The sequence below is a fragment of the Balaenoptera acutorostrata genome, chromosome 2, assembly GCF_949987535.1.
Source record: "Balaenoptera acutorostrata chromosome 2, mBalAcu1.1, whole genome shotgun sequence".
Taxonomy (NCBI): domain Eukaryota; kingdom Metazoa; phylum Chordata; class Mammalia; order Artiodactyla; family Balaenopteridae; genus Balaenoptera; species Balaenoptera acutorostrata.
This window is the reverse complement of record NC_080065.1, coordinates 183,543,453-183,565,581: the sequence shown is the minus strand read 5'-3', so window position 1 is coordinate 183,565,581 and position 22,129 is coordinate 183,543,453. Positions and strand designations below refer to the sequence as shown.

At 45.1% G+C, this 22,129-nt stretch overlaps 1 protein-coding gene and 1 pseudogene across 1 annotated transcript; both read right to left on the bottom strand.

The window, feature by feature from the left end:
- Positions 1 to 2,623, bottom strand: part of LOC103018250 (protein FAM76A-like) — a 64,178-nt pseudogene extending 61,555 nt beyond the window's left edge.
- LOC103017968 (zinc finger protein 77-like) lies at positions 2,081 to 20,734 on the bottom strand. The gene is made up of 6 exons (XM_028163237.2): positions 20,484 to 20,734; positions 20,218 to 20,302; positions 17,857 to 18,111; positions 9,171 to 9,297; positions 6,963 to 7,143; positions 2,081 to 6,539 (listed from the first exon to the last, which is right to left on the bottom strand). The coding sequence occupies exons 1-6, from the start codon at positions 20,732 to 20,734 to the stop codon at positions 5,468 to 5,470; spliced, it is 1,971 nt and encodes a 656-aa protein (XP_028019038.2). The 3' UTR covers positions 2,081 to 5,467.
- Positions 20,735 to 22,129: the final 1,395 nt, after the last annotated feature.

Genomic DNA, 22,129 nt, shown 5'->3' with positions numbered 1-22,129 from the left:
GTTGGACTCATCACACTCCAGCACTATTCTCCATGGATGACAACCTGCATCTCAGTTATAGCACCTCAATCATGCTGTTGCTGTTGTTTTTTCTGTGCAAAATAATGGAACCATTGACTCTTCCTCTCACCCAAACTTCCAGCCATCAAGAAATTCTAATAGCCCGAATTTCAAATTATGTCTGGGCTCTAACCCCATACAACACTGCCACTGCTACCGACCCAGTCTGACATACTACCTTGATTGACAACATCATCCTAGTGCCTGTTCTCAAGGAAACAGAAGGATCTTGTGAAGCTGCCTCATCTGGTCAATTTTAGGCTCCATGTCACTCACAGCCAATGTCAGTGCACCAGGGCAGGCCAGTGCATCAATACATGATGTGCCTACCACCCTCACACTCTCCTCTCACCTCTGCTGTTCTTCCATCATTTCACTCTGCTCCAGGTGCACCAGCCTCTGGCTATCCTACAAATACCTAAGGCCTACTGCTGCCTTAGGAACTATATTAGTCTACTCAGGATCCCCTAACAAAGCATTGGAGTCTGACATTCCGAAATCAAGCTGTTGGCAGCACTGGCTCCTTCTGAATGCTGTGAGGGAGAATGTTCCAGGCCTCTCTCCTAGCTTCTGGTGGTTGCCAAAAACCCTTTGCATTCCTTGGATTGTGGACAGATCATGCCAATTTGCTCCTTCTTACTTCATGTGGTGAGGACATATCTATCTTCTGTGCAGGTCTCTGTGTCCAAAGTTCCCTCTTTCTAAAAGGACGTCCATCGTTGGACCGGACCTACTCCAATCTGTTATGAACTTGTGTTGAGTATATCTGAAAAGAACTGTTAAACAAAAATTCAACTGATCATATTTAAAAGATTTAATTGTCTTTATTAAATGATTCATGAATTGGACAACATCCCATCTAGCAAGTAGAAAGGAGCTCCAAAGAGCTACAGAAAATGAAAGAATGAGGTGGAAAAAAAGAAATTATCGTCAAAGAAGGCATTGTTTCAGGCAAAGTCACCTTCCTAAGGGAAACCAAAGGGGTCTACCAGTGGAGTACCTCTTACAGTTGACCAAGAAATGCCAGGTTGGCTGGCTAGAGGTTACATTCCTGGGAAAAGTTGACACTGCTATTCAGTTAGGTATTAAGACTTGGTTTGCTGCAGTGGGGCTGGGGCCTAACACAAGTGACTCCATTTGGGGCCTGTAGTTTCCTTTTTTAAACATTTCCCTCTTTTGACCAGTCTCAGCTTTACTGAGAAATGTGTTCAAAATTTAAGGCATTAGCACCACTCAGCTGCTACCCTGTAGTTCTCACAGCTTTGTGAATTTTGTTGATCCTTTGTGTGGTATCCATATGTCATGACACTTTTTGCTTAATCCTTGTGATATTCACAGGTCACAGCTTTAGGTTTCCATTTTAAATTTGGTCATTCTCTTGTTTCTTTTCTGACATTCCAGTCTTAGATCATTTGCTTGGTGGTTCGCAGCTATGAACACATATTAAAGACTCTTAAGGGGATACAGTGCACCAGAAAACGTATTATTATTAGTGGAAAGAAGATAATGCCCAATGTTCAGAGTACATTTTAGAGCCACGTTCCCCATGGCCCAAACCAATCAAAATCAAATAAGTCAAAGAAAGACCCCACAAGGTCTTCCCTGGTGGCGCAGTGGTTGAGAGTCTGCCTGTTAATGCAGGGGACACGGGTTCGAGCCCTGGTCTGGGAGGATCCCACATGCCGCGGAGCAGCTGGGCCCGTGAGCCACAACTACTGAGCCTGCGCGTCTGGAGCCTGTGCCCCGCAACGGGAGGGGTCGCGATAGTGAAAGGCCCGCGCACCGCAATGAAGAGCGGTCCCCGCACCGCGATGAAGAGTGGCCCCCGCTTGCCGCAACTAGAGAAAGCCCTCGCACGAACTGAAGACCCAACACAGCCAAAAATAAATAAATAAATAAATAAATAAAGTAGCTATAAAAAAAAAAAAAAGACCCCACCAAAAGAGTCACCTCTTTCAGCCAAGGAGCTTACTCAGTGAGCTCACGTAACTGAGTTTCAACTTTCCCAGAAATGTTTTTTTTTTTTTTTAAACTTATTTATTTTATTTATTTTTGGCTGTGTCGGGTCTTCGTTGCTGTGCACAGGCTTTCTCTAGTTGTGGCGCACGGGCTTACTTGCACCGTGGCATGTGGGACCTTCCAGGGCCAGGGCTCCAACCCGTGTCCCCTGCATTGGCAGACGGATTCTTAACCACTGCGCCACCAGGGAAGCCCCCAGAAATGTTGATCCAGGTGCAGCAGGTTGTGTTGGTCACAGCCAACCCTAATTACTGCAGACTTCCCAAGAGAAGGCCCTGTATGCACCACCAGCAATTTCTGTGGAATTGTGGAGTAGGGAAAGGGTTGATCCAGCAAACCTCAATAAATGGGGACTGTGGAATGGGGGCTCCACATGGTTGGGGAACTGCAAGCTGCCACTAACAGTCCCCATGTGGATCTTGGGACAGAAAAAAGGGTTGGGGTTCTCCACTCAAACACCTGGAAATTGCAAACTAAAAAGCCAACTAGAGTGAGAGCTCAAGGGAAAGAGAGTAGAGATCAGAACCAAGAGGAACTTACCCATAGCCCTCAGAGATAATGAGAAAGACAGTGAACTCAAAGGGTTCCCTTGTACCACATCTGTGTTTCTCATTGTCCCCAAATGCCATCAGAAGTTCACCTCAGATCCTATCACTGCCATCAAGTCTGCTAAATAACAAAAATTCAACAGAGTAACTTTTAAACATCTAATAGGCTTTATTAAACGACTCATGAATCAGGCAGCATTTCATCTAGCAAGCAGAAAGGAGGTCCAAAGACCTGCAGAAATAATGGTTTTTTAAAAACAGAGAAGGGACAGAAAAAGGAAAGTTATTAGCAAAGAGTGCATTGTTTCAGGCAAGGTCACCCTTCTGAGGGGAACAGAAGCGTGGGCAGTCTATCAGTGGAATACCTCCTACTGTAGATCAGGAAATGCCAGGTTCACTGGTTAAAGGCCACATTCCTGGGAAAAGTTGAAGCTGCAGTTTGGTTCGTTATTAAGTCTTGGTTGGCTGCCTAACACAAGTGACTCCATTTTGGACCTACTGTCTCCCATTAATCAGATTTTATTTCCAAAAAAGATCATATTCTGAGGTTCCAGATGGACATAAAATTTGGGGGGACACTACTGAACTCAGTATATGTATACTTTTATATATTTTATAATCCATTTAAGTATCAACTTCCAGTGTTATCTGAAATAGTTATTTTACTGTTCTGCTTATACTGTTTCCTGGAATCAGAAATATTTTATATTTTATACATATATATATACGATCTCCATCTTCATATCCCTCTAGCCGCTACTGTGCTACTTATGAAAGGTCAATGAAAGGTAGATATGGTTCTATTGCATTGTGTTATTTCATTGTGGGTAAGGCTGGGATGTATACTTCCCAGAATCGTCTTTATAATTTTGGGTTATAATTCACCAATAGCCTAATTTGCAAGAGATTTGGAAGGTACAGGTGAAGAAGCTATTTCTCTCAGTACTATGAGCCATCATGCAGACAGACGGACGAATGCATAGGGGATTGTTGGACACCAACTTGCAGCTTGTTTTTCTGATTATTGTATAATTATTGACAACTCTGGTCTATCAAGTATGAACACAAACAAAACATTTAAAAAATGAAATAATTAAACAATGGGTAATCACATATATAAATGCAAGGTAAGTAAATATAGTAGGTTTATGGCTTAGGGAGCAGTCAGCTATAAGAGAAAACATGGGCTTTCTTGGTGGTGCAGTGATTAAGAATCCGCCTGCCAATGCAGGGGACACGGGTTTGATCCCTGGTCCGGGAAGATCCCACATGCCGCGGAGCAACTAAGCCCGAGTGCCACAACTACTGAGCCTGTGCTCTAGAGCCCATGCTCTGCAACAAGAGAAGCCACGACAGCGAGAAGCCTGTGCACAGCAAGAAGAGCAGCCCCCACTTGCCTCAACTAGAGAAAGCCCATGCGCAGCAATGAAGACCCAACACAGTCAAAAAAGAAAAAAGAGAGAGAGAGAGAAAACGCTCACAATAGGCCAAATACATTCAAAAGTGCTTACTGCAATCACAGAAGTATCCAGAAACAACAAATGTAGGGTCAGTGCAGCTTCAACAATGCAACCAGGGAAGTAAGTTTCTTGCATTTGGGTGGGAAGGAAACAGCCTTTCTACTAAAGGAACAAGATGCTTCTTATAGAAATCACATAATTATGAGAATCATCAGACATGAAGGGGGGGGTCACAGGATATGAGTAAATCACTAGGTGATCTTCTGAAGCCTGAAGAAGTAGGCTGATGGACACCAAAGAGTCATAGGAACATGCAAGGATCTGTGCGCACTCGAAAACCAAAGAAGATCCATAATGAGGGAGCTTGTGGACAAATGTGGAATCTGCTGCCCAACAGGGAACTAACGTCAAACACATGTCTGGTTGGGGGCTGTTCCACATGGGCAGAGCCAGAAGTCAGAAAACGGTGCTGGAACTCAGGCTCACCAGGTTGCCATGCATCTCTGTCTCCTGATGGTACAGAAGGCCCAAGAATCATGGCTTCCCCACTTCTGCTTTCCAGACCTCATGCATCTTCTTCCCATGAACTTTAACTCAGAACCACTAACAGAAGGACTCTGGATATACAATTTCCCACCTTACCCAAACTGACAACACAATTCAGTAGAACTGTCTGGACAGGAGCTTTCATCTTCATGCCAGCAAGTCACTCTTCTTAACTCCATGCATCATGTCCAATTTCCAACCAAGATCACGGACATGAACAGCAGTCAAATTATGAACATAATCAGATGAGACAGAAGGTCCTCCAAGACCTTGCACAATTACTAATTTCTGTGAGGACATATATGCAACAAGGAAACATGGAAAAGACACACCTTTCAGTTTAATACTCCAGGGGAGGGTAAACACTGAGCCAGAAAATTCCAGTATCTGTAACAGTAGACCAGAAAAGACATTTCAACAATACAGGTCTCATGATCACATACTAGGAAAACAATGGGACGTAAGAATCAAAAATTTTTTCATCTAAAATTATACCAAGTTGCACATGAAAAAAACCCCCAAACCAAAAACCACTTAACATCCCTGGGTTCAAAACACACTGTAATGGAAACGAGACAAGTTTTATATGAGGTATAGATGAAGGGGACATGGAGGGATAGTTAATTATCTTAAGTGTTCAGATCAGCAACATGAACTAGAAATTAATACACTGGGATCCCTATTCAGGATGAGGCACTTACAGAGGAAAAACCATGTTTATAGCAAAAGATTTCTGTCGTGCCCTGAGTTTTCATTTACAAAATAAGTGAAGTGCTGAAGGTTTTTCCACATTCTTTCCATTCATAAGATTTCACTCCATGCGATTGCTTCCATTTACAATGAGGTTTTAAGGGAGAAGGAAGGCTTCCCCCCAGTTTTGTATTCAGAATTTTCACCAGTGTGTGTCTTCATGTGTCTTTGCAGGGATATCAGATGCCTGAAGGCCTTCCCACACTGCTGACACTGATAGGGCTTCTCTTCACTGTGTGTTTTTATATGTTGTCGAAGGGATGAGGAAGTAATAAACGTTTTCCCACATTCTGTACATTCATAGGGTTTTACTCCACTGTGTGTTTTCACATGTTTTCTAAAGTATTTGGGACAACTGTAGGATTTCCCACATTCCTTACACACATAAGGTTTCTCTCCAGTGTGGATCCTCACATGACCTTGCAGGGATTTGAGATAGGGGAAGGCTTTGCCGCACTGCTTACATTCATAGGGTTTTTCTCCACTGTGTGTTCTCATGTGTTCTCGAAGGTAAGTGCACCAACTGAAAGCTTTGCCACACTGCTTACATTCATAGGGTTTCTCTCCAGTGTGCATTCTCACATGTTCTCGGAAGTGTGAGATGCGAGTGAAAGCTTTCCCACATTCTTTACATTCATAGGGTTTCTCTCCAGTGTGAGTTCTCACATGCCGTGCAATCTGGGAATAATAACTGAAGGATTTCCCACATACTTCACACACATGGATTTTCTGTCCATAATGACCTCTTACATGTCGCTGAACAGATGACGGGCAAGTGAATGATTTTTTAGATTTCTTACACTCTAAAGACTGTTTGCTACTGTGACTTTTCACATATCTCTTAGATGCTCTCCCATCATCCTGACATTTATCAGTTTTCTCTACAATGTCTGTTCCACCAGGAGGATTTAGGTATGAGACACAGCTGCAGGTTTGCCCACATCCTTCACATGGATAAGGTTTGTGTCCGGTGTGAGATCTTTGCTGATTCCTCTGGAAAGAACAATCCCTGAAGGCTTTTCCACACTTAGTGCATTTACAGGGCTGAATTCCAGTCAGATAACCCTTATGCACAGTAAGATGTGTAATCTGGTTCTGGGTTTCTAGACATTGATGGCCTTCTTTACCTTCACAGAGACTCTCCACCAAATGATTTCTGTTCAAAGTAGGAAGCACAGTATTAGGGATTAATAATAATGATTTCTTTATTAATAATTTATTGATGGATGTTAATGATTATTTTGACTATGTATTTGCCATTTGCACTGAATTGGCATGTTTCTGGCACTGGCACTCTCTGCATTGTGACAAAAGTTGAACAAGTTTAATGCTCCAGCTGAGGGCTCAAATAGAGCCATAACTTTCAGTGTTTTTTACATATTGGGTTTCCTGATCATTGAAATTTCCTACTGAATTAAGTTTCAGATGCTCAATGTCTACATCACATTTATAAAAGTAATGTGTTATAAAAACTCTGTGAGTACACAATTGTTTAGCTAGGTTTATACCTTTTCTTTAATTTCAAGTGAGTCTAACACTCTGCCGAGATCCCCCTTCTCCTTGTGGGAGTGCCACTCACCTCAAATGCCTCTCCTGGGTTACACGCTGATCTCTCATGTTATGAAATGCCCAATTTTCTCCCAAAAAAGAGCAGGAATCATTTCTTGTGAATCTTACTATTTTCTCTTCACTGCATAGTCCAGTCTCCAAAATATCCCAGTGAGCACTTGATCTAGTGGTTTTAACTTGAGGGCAAGAACCTGTAACAATTGGTAACATAACTAAATCCTTGGGAAAGAAATGGTGGGATAAAGGAAAGAGGCCATTTGTACTTTTTTTCCATACGCTGATTCAAAAATGTAAAATACTTTTATAAAGGAAAGAAGGATATGTGTGATATTGTGATTTATAAGAAATATATACATATATATTTGGTCACTCAGATGACCAACATACACTTCTCACATAAATCAGGTCCTCATCCACAGTTCCCTGCTGCTCACAGCTCCCAAAACCTTTGGAATTTCCTGAGTGATAAAAGCAATGGAAAAATATTTGATTTCCTGTCCTCAGTTCCAGAAAATGCTTCAGGGTCAGAAGGGTGAAATGAGTGTTCTGTTATTCATAACAAGCCCTTTCCGTCACAATTGGGTTTATATTCATGAAGGTGACTGTTGGAAAGCAGCCCAGGACGGGGGCTGGTTGCAAATGGAGACACCATGTGATTAAAGGGTGGAACTTTCAGTCCCACCCACACCCCCGGACACCCCAGCACCTCTGGGGAGGGGAGAGGAGCCAGAGTTTCAATCACTTGCCAATGGCCAATGATTTAATCAATCATGCATATGTAATAAAGCCTCCATAACCTCCCCCACCCCAGCAAAAAGAAGTTCAGAGAGCATCTATGTTGGTGAAAACATGGAGATAATGGGAAGACTGGCACCTGGAGACAGCATGGAAGCTCCGAGTCGTTCTGACATATACTGCCCTATGCATCTCTTCCATGTGACTGTTCCTGAGTTATATCCTTTTATAATAAACCGGTGATGAAGTAAGTGAATGTTTCTCTGAGTCCTGTGAGTGTACTAGCAAATTAACTGAACCTGAGGAGGGGGTCACGGGGGCCACTCATTTACAGCCAGTTGGTCACAAGTACTGATAACAACCTGAGCTTGAAACTGGCATCAGATGAGGGCGGGTGAAGACCAGGGGTGAGTCTTGTAGGACCGAACCCTTAAGCTGTGGAATCTGAGGCTACCACTGTGTAGATGCTGTCAGAATTGAGTTGACCAGTTGTGAGGAGCCTAAACACACAAACACACAGATCACACATGATGGAAATGGGTCCAGAACCTAATTTAACACTCAAGCAAAGAAAAACTCTGAAGACCTCATCTATTTGGAACTTTGGCAATGGTAGGGAAAATAAGTCAAAATGGCAGCCTGTCCACTAAGAAATACCTCAAAAAAGAATGGAGACTGATGTCGAGATCAATATTACCAGAGAAGCAAAGCAAGAAGAAACTGGGCAAAATGCACATTCCCAAATGCTCCCTTTATAAAAGGGGCTACAGAGAGACTTCTCAAGTGGGCAAGGATGGATGAAAAGTCCAACAGGGAAGCCAGGTTAATGACAAACATCACTTTCTCAAAGACTGAGTCATGTTTCTAACGTTTCTAACAGGAATGTCCAAATATCGCTCCCTGATCCAGAACCTGCTCCTCCCAAGAGGTGTGCCCTCCTGGTGATCGCAGGCACAGAGGCCCTAGAGGAAGCCTATCTCCACTGACCCAGCTGCCACTGGGAGATCGGATGGTGCCTGGCTGCTGTCCTGCTCGTGGAGAAAAGCTCCTCATGGGGAGGATGGAGGACAACAAGCTCTCCAGGAGATAGGCCGATTCTCTGGTCCTCATGTCATTGAGGATGGGTGAGTTTGGGTTTAACTGCAGCAAGATCATCAGGTCAAATGTGTACTGATCACAGTGTAACTTTCACAGGGTGAAAACCATAACGTCGCTCTCACTGCCCAAAATTACACTGGAGACCACGCTCACATTTATACAATTAGGGAGCCTCAGGATTCTGATCAAGAGTAATAAAAATCAATTCAATATAGAAATATTTATTGTCATGGAAAAGCTTTTGACTCTAGGTAGGTTCTATAAAGGTGGGGACCACGTCTGCCTGTTTTTCAACATATTCCTATTCCTTGGTTCCAGTAAGAAAGAACATAGCAAGAAATATTTGTTCCCTAAAGACTAAGTGCAGGGAGGAAGCCATCCTCACCCACAGAGGCCAGGTTCCTGAAGGTCTCCAGCATCACGTCTCTGTAGAGCTTCCTCTGAGCCGGGTCCAGCAAAGCCCACTCCTCTGCGGTGAAGTTCACAGCCACGTCCTCAAAGCCCACCGAGTCCTGAAACAGCCACAGGTTCCATGTCAGCAAGGCTCCCTCTTCACCCCCGTGTGTGGGAGGATGGGGAGGCTGACAGTCAGGAACTGGATTCAATTCCTAGGACTCCTGAGCTTACACTTTTGTGGGAAATGAACACACACAAGCCAATCAAATGCAGTTTATTCAGTGATGGTAAGTGCTGGAAACTGAAGCAACGTGTAACAGTAACAATAGATGTAGACTTATAGACACATAATTTAAAAGAACTGTTTTTTACCAAATATAAAATAGATAAACAATAAGGATTTACACAGAGAACTATATTCAATATACTGTAATAAGCTAAAATGGAAAAGAATTGGAAAAAAAGACTATAGATATATACATACATATGTGTGTGTGTGTGTGTGTGTGTGTGTGTGTGTGTGTGTGTATAAGGGAATCACTTTGCTGTACACCTGGAACTAACACACAATTTTTTTTTTTAACTTTTTGGCTGCACCACCCAGCATGTGGGATCTTAGTTCCCCGACCAGGGATCGAACCTGCGCCCCCTGAAGTGGAAGCTCAGAGTCTTAACCGCTGGACCACCAGGGAAGTCCCCTAACACAATATTGTAAATCAACTATACTTCAATTTTTTAAAAAAATTGTTTTTAGTGAGAGAGCAGAACCTGAGGTGGTAAAGACTGAAAATAAAATCATCATTCAGATAAGAAGGAAATGAATACTTGGTTTGGTCAAAAGTTATTTCCTTGAAACTCCAAGAACAGGAGCAGACTGTCAGGAGGTCGTGAACACTGATTTTCCAGGGACGCTGCATCTGAAGAACTCTCGCCTGGACTGAACAGCGTGTAAAATCCTGGGCCAGTCCCCTCATATCCGACAGAGGCAGAGACACGACCCCCTGCCAGGATGAGGTGGACACCGAGGGCACAGACGCAGGCCAGGGCCCAGGGCCTGGGACACCTGTGGGGTAAGAGGAGCCCTGGTTCCTGAGGGATCTGTCAAGCCAGCAGGGCCTCTCAGATAAATAATCATGTGCCCAGAAATCAAGGAAAATGATCCACAAAGAAGAGTCGCAGAACGATCTGACAGCAACAGGGCCAAAGGTAACTTTAACACAGAGAAAAAAAAACACCTAATTATTATCTTTAGGACAATATGGATGACGACAGACCCCTGAAATACAAAGCAAGCAATTATTTTTATAAATTAGAATTTTAATCCAAAATATATTCTGACAATCTAAATTATAAAAAAATTCCAAATACATCAGTTACAAAGAAGGCAAGGCTGCCTCGCCTGAGGCTGCGACTGGGATTTGCGAATCACACACCTGATAAGAAACTTGTATTTTAAATACATTTTAAAAAACTAATAGGAAAACAATAAAAAATAAAGGGCAACAAGAGAAAAACAAATAATGCATAAATAATGGGCAAATAATGTGAGCAGACATTTCTCCAAAGAATAAATACAAGTGGCCAATAAGCCCATGAAAAGATGCTGGACGTTATTCATCAGGGAAATGCCAAAGCTACTGGCAGATACTTCACACCCACCAGGATGGATATAAGATGGACAAACAAGGCAAGGCAGGGCAGGCGAGGATGTGGGGAAGTTGGAACCTCACACACTGCTGATGGGAAGGTAAAATGGTGAAGCCACTTCGGGAGACAGTCCAGCAGATCCTCAAAATGATAAACACAGTGTCACCATATAACAAAGCAATTCCACCCTAGGTATCTATCTACCCAAGAGAGGAGGTGAAAGCGAACACCAACACAAAAACTAATACACATATATTCACAGCAGCATGACTTATGACAGCCAAAAAATGGAAACAACTCAAGAGATCATCAAGTGATTTGGATAAGCAAACACAATATAATCTCACAACGGAATATTATTTGCCAGAAGAGGAATGTTGTACTGATCGGTGGCACAAAACCAATAAACTTTAAGAACATTAAGACTCCACATAACACTTATATGAAAGGCACAGAATGAGCAAATCTATAGAGACAGAAAGTAGATTAATAGGGCTTCCCTGGTGGTGCAGGGGTTAAGAATCCGCCTGCCAATGCAGGGGGACACGGGTTTGAGCCCTGGTCCGGGAAGATCCCACATGCTGCGGAGCAACTAAGCCTGTGTGCCGCAACTACTGAGCCCACGTGCCACAACTACTTAAGACCGCACACCTAAAGCCCATGCTCCGCAACAAGATAATCCACTGCAATGAGAAGCCTGTGCACGGCAACGAAGAGTAGCCCCCGCTTGCCACAACTAGAGAAAAGCCCGCACAGCAACGAAGACCCAACGCAGCCAAAAATAAAAAAAATTAAAAAATAAAAATAAAGTTCCCTTTTTAAAAAAAAAGAAAAAGAAAGTAGATTAATAAACTGCCTAGACCGAAGGCGGTGCTGGAGACAATGAGTTTAGTAAATGCCTGTTTATCTTCTGTGTTTTTAGTATTGGATGACTGAGGTTTTCTGAGTGGTTTATCATAAAACCACACTTCAAGTCTTGTTTCTGCTCAGAGTCTTTTCAAGTATTCAAACATGTTTCTCACTCTGAGCTCTTGGTAATAATAAACACAGAAATCTCTCTAATGCTGATCTGCCGTACATGCTTGGTTTTTAAAATCATTAATAGAGGAAAGTGAAGACAACCTACGCAACAGGAGAAAATACTTGCAAACGATGCGACCAAGGGCTTAATTTCCAAAATAGACAAACAGCTCATACAACTCAACAACAACAACAAAAACAACCCAATCCAAACGGGCAGAAGACCTAAATAGACATTTCTCCAAAGAAGAAATACAGATGGCCAATAGGCACATGAAAAGATGCTCAATATCACTAATTATTAGAGAAATGAAATAAAAACTACAGTGAGGTACCACCTCATGCCAGTCGCAATGGCCATCATTAAAAAGTCTACAAATAACAAACGCTGGAGAGTAGGTGTGGAGAAAAGAAAAGGGAACCCTCCTACACTGTTGGTGGGAATGTAAATTGGTACAGCCACTGTGGAAAACAGTATGAAGATTCCTCAGAAAACTAAAAATAGAATTGCCATATGATCCAGCAATCCCACTCTAGGACATATATCCAGACAAAACTATAATTCAAAAAGATACATGCACCCCTATGTTCACAGCAGCACTGTTCACAATAGCCAAGACATGGAAACAACCTAAGTGTCCATCAACAGAAGAATGGATAAAGAAAATGTGGTATGTGTACACAATGGAATATTACTCAACCATAAAAAAGAATGAAATAATGCCATTTGCAGCAAAATGGATGCAACTAGAGATTATCATACTAAGTGAAGTAAGTCAGACAGAGAAAGACAAATACCATATGATATCACTTATACGTGAAATCTAAAATATGACACAAATGAACCTCTCTATGAAACAGAAACAGAATCATGGACACAGAGAACAGACTGGTGGTTGCCAAGGGGGAGGGAGTTGGGGGTAGAATGGGGTGGGATGTTGGGGTGAGCAGATGTAAGCTTTTATATACAGAATGGATAAACAACAAGGTCCTACTGTATAGCACAGATAACTATATTAATATCCTATGACATACCATAATGGAAAAGAATATTTTAAAAAAGAAATAACTGAATCACTTTGCCATACAGCAGTAATTAACACAACATTGTAAATCAAGTATACTTCAATTTTAAAAATTAATAAAAAAAAAAGAAACAAGCAGTAGAAATGTAAAAGTTTAAATAGACTTTTAACATAGACTTTTAAAACTAACTGTCATTAGGGGACTTCTCTGGCTGTCCAGTGGTTAAGACTGGAGCTTCCACTGCAGAGGGCATGGGTTTGATCCCTGCTCAGGGAACTAAGATGACATGTAGCACAGTCAAAAATAAATAAATAAATAATTAAAACTAATTGTCATTAAAATTAATTTTCTTTCTAAAATATGTTTAATAAAAAATATAAAACAATTTAATGGAAAAATTTCAAAACATTATTGACTAACACCATCCTAGAAGGAAATGAATGGAGCGATGGCGCATATCCACAGAAAAGAGACCAGGATGTCAGCTTCTCCCAAACAGGTTAAGAGTTTTAAGAAAATTCCATTAAATCTAAAACTGGCTTGTTTTGGGGATGGTTTGATTCTGTTTTGTTTGAACTTAAAGAAAAACTACTTCTAAAAACTGAAATGGAAAACAAATTTCTAAAAATAGCCAAAATTTTCTATGGAACAAGGTGGTGGGATATTCTGTAACAGACATTGAAGCATTTTAAACTGCAGTGATTAGGACAGGATGGTGTTAACAGAGGGATGGACAAATACACCAATGGAAAAACAGCGCACTGAAACAGGCCCACCTGTTTTTGTCAAGTGGATCGATGCCAGAGCATAAGCTGCTGGGCAGGGGCCAGATGATGACACTTTGACCTGAGGGGCAGTGATCACTGGGTATTTACAGGGGAATAAGAAATCTTTTTCCTTAGTAACTGCACACGCAATAACCAATTCACTGTGAACTTAACTGTGAAAGAAGAAAGTAGAACACATTGAGAAGTTACAGGCAAACTCACTCATGACTTGAGAGTCGGGGGGATTTTTCCTATACATGAAAAGAAAAAAGAGCTACAACGGAAGAGATGGATAAATTCAGTTCAAGTCTATTAAAGTTAAGAATTGTCCATGAAGTGTAGAATAAAAAGAAATGATAGGGACTTCCCTGGTGGTGCAGTGGTTAAGACTCTGCACTCCCAACGCAGGGGGTCCGGGTTCGATCCCTGGTCAGGGAACTAGTTCCCACATGCACGCTGCAACTAAGAGTTCGCATGCCACAACTAAGACCAGGTGCAACCAAATAAATAAATAAATAAATATTAAAAAAAAGAAAAAAAGAAATGATAACCCAGAGTTTGGGAGAACATCTTTGCCACCCCTAGAAATGAAAAGAGATGAATGTCCAGTGTATGTAGATAACACATAAAAAATCAATAAATATACAAATGAATTAAAGGTGAGAAAACAACTGAAAACTATTTCACAGATGAACCACCACTTACAAGAAACACTCAGACTCAGTGATTATCAGTAAAGACCAATATACAATCACAAGCAGATCCCATTTTACACACTTGAGATGAACAAAATTAAGCTGGAATCTCCAAATCTCCACGTGCTGGGAATGAAGTGGAATAAACACTCATCTCCAGCCCTCCATCCACACTTCCTAGTATTTTGAAAATATCCATAATCTACAATCCTACAATTTTCCTTCCACATGTAAAAAATTTATATTGCATTGGCACTTGGAGACAAAATCAAGGAGTTTAACAGCACTGCTGACAAATCAAAATTAAACATGAGACAACTCAAGCCTCACACGACTGGATGGAGGATTTAACCAGGTGACCTCTGACACTAGCACGTGTGAAACAGCCTGGGGCTGACAACCACAGAGAAGCCTTCTGTGTGCCATTACTGGTGCGGTACGGGTCATATTCACTTATTGCAAATTCAGCAGAAGCAAAATCAAACAAAATGGTGCTTGGTGATGAAGGACAGATGTAAAGCTGCAAAGAATAACAAAAAGACCAGGATGATCAGCACCCTGGGGGCCCGCTCACTGGGAAGTGCTACCAGCCAACCAAGGGAATAAAAATCTACACCTTCCAGTAACGGAACAAAAGTCTTCAGTACTCACACTGAGTCACATGACACAAGATTCCATCAAAGAAACAAAACGGAAGAGCAGCCAAGTGTGAGCCGCTCAGATCAGCAGCCTGCTGCCCATGGTGCACAAGGAAACCCCAAGTCAGAAGGTCAAAGCCATCCGAGCTGGGGGGCTGGGATCCCCCTGCTGACACACAGCCTGGCTGGGCGCCCCCAGGGCAGGTGGAGGGACTGAGCTCCACATGCCTGTGCTTCCCCTCTCAGTGTGGAAATGCCCCCACCTTCTGGGTCTCAATTCTCACCCAGGAGGAAATGCTCAAGTTGAAGTTCTGACCCAGAGGAACTCTCCAATTCATCAACCCTCTCAGTAGCAGTTGAGCTCAAGGAGCCTTCTCCAAGTCTGACCTTCACAGACTCACTCAGGGTGCACACATCACACTCAGAGCATCAACTCCCTTGGATGAAGCCAAAAGCAAAGGTCAGGGAACAGCTGAGGGCAGCAGAACCTCAGAGGACAAACCACCCCTAGCATTCCTGCAGGTGGATCCCCTCCCCCATGCTCATGCCATACACAGCTCCTTCTGTGGTGGTTCTATGGTCTGGAGGCCACCGGCGAGGGAGGGGGGTAGGGTGGACAACAGGACCCAAGGCCACCTTCCTTCCCCTAGGGAAATTCTGGGGCACTTTTATGATTTGAGGAACAGGATACTGCTCATCCCTTTCAGAAGACAGACATCAGTTCACTAATATCCTCATGATGACAAGCTGTAACTCATCTAAAAAGAAGTGAGCAAGTCTCAGTAGCACTGGTCACATTCCACAGAATTTCCATTCATCTCTGTCGACCAGCTAATAACAGGAAGTAGACAAGAATCAGACAGTGTCAGAACTCTGCACCCTGCATGGAAGAGTCACTACGATTCCTATGAATCTTTTTAATCAGTATCTCCACCCATTTCACATGAAGGGGTGGGACTGCCTGCATTTCCTGAAATTCTAATGGAAGAGAAAACATTTTCTGTACTGAGACACTTCTCCCCAGAGGCATCTCTGGTTAAGACCCAAAGGTCCAGAGTAATACAAGTCAGCAGGAAAGGGTAAAGACCTGAGATGCTTACTACCCTCACTAAGGAGAAAAAACCAGGCAGAAAGAATGCAGAATTTTACACTTGCTGAAACCGGAAGCTGGATTAGGGGAAGCTATTAGTGCCGAGCTGGACCCAGAGGAGGCAGCTCACAGGTGTCAGGGGACAATGCTGAACCCTCCCTGAGCCCTGTGCTCCTGGAAACTTCGATGGAAGGTGAAAGGATCCCTCACCCTTTGGTCTTCTGGAAAACGGCAGGCTGCAAGAAACCACCCCCGTGCCCCACCTGACTCAGATAAGACTCACACGGAGGCCCCTTGTTTATCCAGGGCAAGGCCAGACGCAGTCCCCCCAAAGCCCCATCTCCACCTCATCAGTGATTAGTAGAACTGTTCCCCCCACTGACCAAGCAGAACAAATGCTTGTTGGCCAAAGTTTGGTTCAGCTCCTCTCCTTCCCCCTGACCTGGCCTCACCGCAGCCAGCAGACAGACCCCTAAGGACAGGCTGGCCTCAGGGATCTGCTATCCAAGCATCACACCTGGTCCCTCCTGGTGTTGTTTACTCCTCTGTATAAGAGAAAAACTCTCTTTGCCCAACTCTTGAGACGCCTGAAGATCTTAGGGTCAGATGTCCCCCTTCCTGCAGAGGCCCTGTGCCTGGTGCAACAGACCCTTCTCCCCCTGCAGGGACTCATTTGGATAAAGGTCTCTTGTTTTGAAGTTTAGATTATTTTATGCTACAGGCTTGACCAAGTATTCTCAATGGCCATGTGAAAATTAAGAGAAAACTCACTAAAAAAGATGTTGGTGGGGAGAAGAGGGAGCCTCAGCCAGTACCACCTGACATCAATTACAGGAACAAGTGTCAATTAGAGACCCCAACAGAACAACTGAAAACAAGAAAGAATCACCAATTGCAGGCCACAATAGGAAAAGATGTACATGCATGGCATCTTCTCAAGAAACTGGCTACCCCAGCAACTAGCCAACGAGAAACCAGCATCACCCTGAACTCTCCATTTTCTCCAATGGAAGTTGCTTCAGTACTATAACCTCTCTCAACTCCATCCTTTCTCTCCAATAAATAAGCTCGTTTGACTTGCATATGGCTTTTGCTATTCGTTGTCTGTCCCAAATTGCAATTCTTTTTTGTTCCCAAATAAACCCATTTTTGCTGGTAAATAACTGACTTTTATTTTTAAGGTCAACGACTATTTCTTAGCCCACCTTTGATCACGCTTCTCACCCACAGGCCCCTGATTTTGGGTCTCTCCCCCACCTCAACCCCCCCCCCCCGCAGCCCCACCCCAAGCAACACTGAGCTGCAGAACAAGCCCTTGCAGACCTGGGCCGAGAATGCGCTGACCACAGGGAGGCCCGATCCTGAAAAACAGCCTTGCTCTCACCCGCCTTACAGAGAAGAGAAAAGCCCTTTGCTGTGTGGTTGGAGACGCTGGCACCTCTCTGAGATCCCAGCCTCGGCGCTATCGCAAAAGCATTCGCAATACAGGCTCCTTCCTTGACAAGTCTGGGCTGGACTTCATCTGTCAGGTCCAGGGCGGGTCCCCTCCCCACCAGCGCCTGAGCGTCCGCTCCGCTGGTGCTCCCTCGGACCCCACCCCCTGCCCTCCCGGCCCAGGAACAGATCAGGGCGCTCAGACCCCGCGCGTGGATGGGACAGGACACCTGATCCACGTCGTGGGTGAGGGTAGACAGTAGAGTGGGGACTGAGTACAGGGAGACGGGGCCCGCGGCCCGTTCCGGCCAGTTGGAACGAGCCCCAGCGGGCCATAGCGCATGTCCTGCGCACTCACCATCTCAGCCCCGCTCTCGGTTCTCACGGCGTCCTCTCCGCGGCCCTGCGGCCCGACCGCCCGCGCAGGTGAGAGGGACAGCGACGGGTCACCTGGACCCCATGAGGCGCGCTGGACGCCCAGGAGGCGGAGAGCGACGTCCCCGCAGGAGGGGATGCGTCCGCCCCCGGCTCTGATTGGATGAGGCTCAATCCCTCGCGCCCTGATTGGACGGACCTCCTTCAGGCCCTGATTGACAACGTTGCAGGCTTGATTCTGAGAGAAGGGCCAGCTGTAGGTCACGTGCCGGAGCAGTGCGGAAGTGCCTTCAGCCCTTTACCGCCTGGCTTTCTATGGGACGCCACACCTGGCCGCCAGGATCCTGGGCTATGAGCAGAATCTGCTCCTGGCCACACAGCATCAGCCCAAAGCTTGCAGACCCTTTCTCCTGAACAGAAAAGTGCTGACTCAGTCTCCCCTCCTAGTATCCCCACCTGTCCAGGGCTGTCCCTGCCCTTTAGTCCGGGGGCTGGGATACGAGGGGACAGGTGTGAAAGGAAAATCAAAACGGAGTCAGTATTGCTAAGAGAGCGCTCTAAAATGGAGCCAGGAGGCCACTGAGGAAGTGGGGTTTATGCAGGTCTCAGCCCAGATGGAATCTGAACTTTTGACCACTTACTGCCTTAACGCAGGCATCCAGAACATCTCCCCAATGACCCAGAAAGTCAAGATACTTATTGGACCCTTCCCCTAAATAACTCGTGACAGCCTATCCCTTAAGGACAAATATTTCCTTCCCTGTGTGATGAAATGAAATTTATACTTTGAGAAAGCACAAGTAAATTTTAACATAAAACGCTCTCCCCGTCTGTTTGGAACTCCTCCCTCCCCACTTAGTGTTTAAGCATATGCATTACACGGTAACCACACCTCTTCAAAGATAGGAACGCCTTCTCAAAAGTAAAGATCAAACTTTTCCCTTTCTTTTGAGGCTAGCAATGTAACTTCTGTCTTACTGCTCCTTTTGTACGTGCTTACCTGGACTATGTATCTTTGGTGAACTTTATGTGAAATGTCAGTATGTCATTTTGATGTACGATCTTTCATCTCAAAAATGTACATGACTGTGTTTTCGACTTCTAACTGGTGGAACAGTTCTCAGAGCTTCTGAGAGACTGTCTCCTGGGTTATAATCCTCAGTTTGGCTCGAATAAAATTCCCTTTCTTCTTAATTTGATGGTTAATTGAATTTTCCTCCGCGTCTGTCAGAGTCAATCATAATTTCTGCCAAACAACTTTAACAACCTTGTGGCTTGTGCTTTATAAACCCCTGACTCTTTCTCTTCCCCAGAACACTCTGGTTCTACCAGAACCTGTGTACCCCAAATTGAAATTCTTAAGACCCCCAAATAAACCGCTTTGTTCTTTGCAGCCTCAATACTGATTATTATTGAACATGATAGAGGAGGACCTGGGGAACTCCTGGGTCAGGGGACGGATGGAGGGCAATGTCACTGTGGATCTGTGCCCTTCCTTTAAGAACAAAGACACTGTGACACCACTGCAGGCACTGCAGAAGCCAGTTTTTTTTTTTTAACACCTTTATTAGAGTATAATTGCTTTACAACGGTGTGTTAGTTTCTGCTTTATAACAAAGCAGGAGCCAGTTTGACTCTGACCTTTGACATTAGGAGGTCTGGCCCTCCTGACCTACTCACACATCTGGGCTCCACCAACTTTTCCCCGCCCCATTTCTTACGCACATCATCAGGCCCCCTCCCCACAGGAGGAGAGAACGCTGGGTCGGCCCCACACCTGAGCAGCACTGAGGTTCCGAACAAGCCCCTGGTCAGCTTCTCCAGAGAATAGGAGACCCAGGGGACCCTGTCCAGTCCAGCCACACTGACCCCCAGTCCGCGCACCGCCCTCACTCGCCCAACTTCCCTCCTCACACAGAAGAGAAAAAGCCTTTTTCTGTGCGGTTGGAGAGGCTGACATATCTCTGAGATCCGAGCCTCGGCGCTATCGCAACAGTATTTGCAATTCAGTCTCCGTGCCAAGTCCAGGCCTGACTTTACCCGTCAGATCCAGGGAAGACCTCCCTCGCCCCCAGCTCCTGACCGTCCTTTCCTCCCTCGCAAGCTCACTCCGCCAAGGGCTCAGTCCGGATGCCCGGACCCCAATCCGCCGCCAAGGGGGAGAGTCAAGTTGGGACCCCGGGACTGGAAGCCGGGTCCCCTCCCCGCGGCCGAGGGGGAGAATTGGGTCTGGACACGGGGGTGGGTGGGACGCGGGGAGACCCTGGCCAGACTGCCTCTTTCGGCAGGTCCGGCCAGTTCGAACCAGCTTTTTCCTTGTTCGGACCCCGGGCCGCGCACTCACCATCTCCGCCTCCTTCCGGGGTCTCTGAAGAGTCCTCCGGGCGACCCTCCGACCTGGGCAGGTAAGACCGACGGGGACGCGACACCTGAGGCCGCGCGGGACAAGTTCGCACCAGCGTGCGGACCGCTGAGAGAAACTTCCGGGGGCTCGGAACGCGCCTGTCGCCCGCCCTCATTGGACGGCGCTCCGGGGCCCGCGCTCTGATTGGACGGTAACCCTTGCCCCCGCCCCCGCCCCGATGGGCAGTCCTCCTGGTCCCTTCCTACCCTGATTGGCTGGTTGTCGGGACCCCGCCCAGTCGCCGCTGACTGGACAGTTCAACCAGGCCCCCCCCCGCCCCGAGTGACAGGCCACAGGGACACGCGTGGCTGATTCCCCAGCCCGGGACTTGGGCTCCGTGCAGAACCCGCTCCCAGCCAGGAGGTCCCTGTGGCATCTGCCCGCAGCTGGGCGGCTCCCCTGTGTCCTCCTCCTGCACCTGCAAGTCCAGATTCAGTTTCCCCGCGGATCGCTCCATATCCGGAGCGAGGATGAGAAAAGACGAGACACAGGGCTTCGTGAACTCCGGAGTCAGGACACTGCCCGGGGAGAAGTCACCGGGGGAATGTGCCCGTTAAGAACCAAACTCTCAGTGACGTCAACACGTGCAAGGCAGGGTCAGGCTAGGTTTTGAAGTGTGACCCTTGACACGGGGAGGTCCCACTTTTCATCCCCGCTTCCTGCCTCTGGGGCTTGAGATCAGCAACCCAAAAGCCAGGGACCTTTCCCCCGTGGGAAGTCGGACCCCGAGGCCCCAGCCTCCCTGCAGCCTCAGCACATACACAGGTGTGAAATGTCACCGTTCTCAGGTGTGCATTTTACACTGCAAAGAAATTTGTGTCCGATCAGGCTTTAGTCAGTCCAAGTGAATTTTGAAATGTAGAAGTCTATATTTCCTTATTCAGATTGTATAGCGATGGTTGCACAGCTGTGCAATGTACAAAAAGCCACACTGAGTTTTACACTTAAAAGTATGAGCGTATGTGAAATAGAGTATGTGAAATATATCTTCATTTAAAAAACCAAATTATAAGGCTATTTTATATCCATGATAACCCTACCTCCTGATCACCACTAAAATACTTTCTGTCTCACTGGATTTACCTATTCTGGACATTTTATACATCTAAATGGAATAATACAATATTGGCCATTTGTGTCTGGCTTTTTTCCTCAGGGTAATAATTTCAAGGTTCATTCACATTGCAGCATGTCAGAGCTTTCTTCCATTTTATGGCTAAATACTGCTCCACCCTATGTACAGGCTATATTTTGTTTATCCATTTTATGAAATACAATGTATATTTTGAGGCAGGACAATAAAATTTAAATGTAAAATTCTCTCTGTCCTTTTGGGCCTCCTCCCTCCCTCCCCTTTAGTGGGCAGTGAGCATCTGCCTTATATATTAACCAGACCTCCTCAAAGATGGGATGCCTGCTCAACCATAAAGATCCTTTTTTTTTTCCTTTCTTCTGACCCTAGCAATGTAACTTCTTAGATTAGCATTCTTTCCCAACTTTGTAAGGGGTCATGGTTACTTACGGGGTTGCTTTGTACATGCTTACCTGGACGGTGTATCTTTGGTGAACTTCATGTAAAATATCAGTATGTCATTTTGATGCATGAAATTGAAAATATATGACTGTGCCTTTGACTTCCAGCAGGTCAAGTCCTTTGTCGTTTTTTTAACTGGGTTGTTTGCATTTTTGTTACTGATGTGTGAGGTTTATAATGTATTCTGGACAATAAAACCTTATCCCTGGACTTCCCTGGTGGCGCAGTGGATAAGAATCCGTCTGCCAATGCAGGGGACACGGGTTCGAGCCCTGATGCAGGAAGGTCCCACATGCCGCGGAGCAACTAAGCCCGTGC

Coding starts and splice junctions, on each gene's coding strand:
- LOC103017968 (XM_028163237.2), bottom strand. CDS start 20,734: ATGGAGCGATCCGCGGGGAAACTGAATCTGGACTTGCAGGTGCAGGAG. Junction 18,112..20,217: donor CCCGGAAGGAGGCGGAGATG/GTGAGTGCGCGG, acceptor CCCTTCTCTCAG/AATCAAGCCTGCAACGTTGT. Junction 9,298..17,856: donor CCGAGAGCGGGGCTGAGATG/GTGAGTGCGCAG, acceptor TGGCTGTTTCAG/GACTCGGTGGGCTTTGAGGA.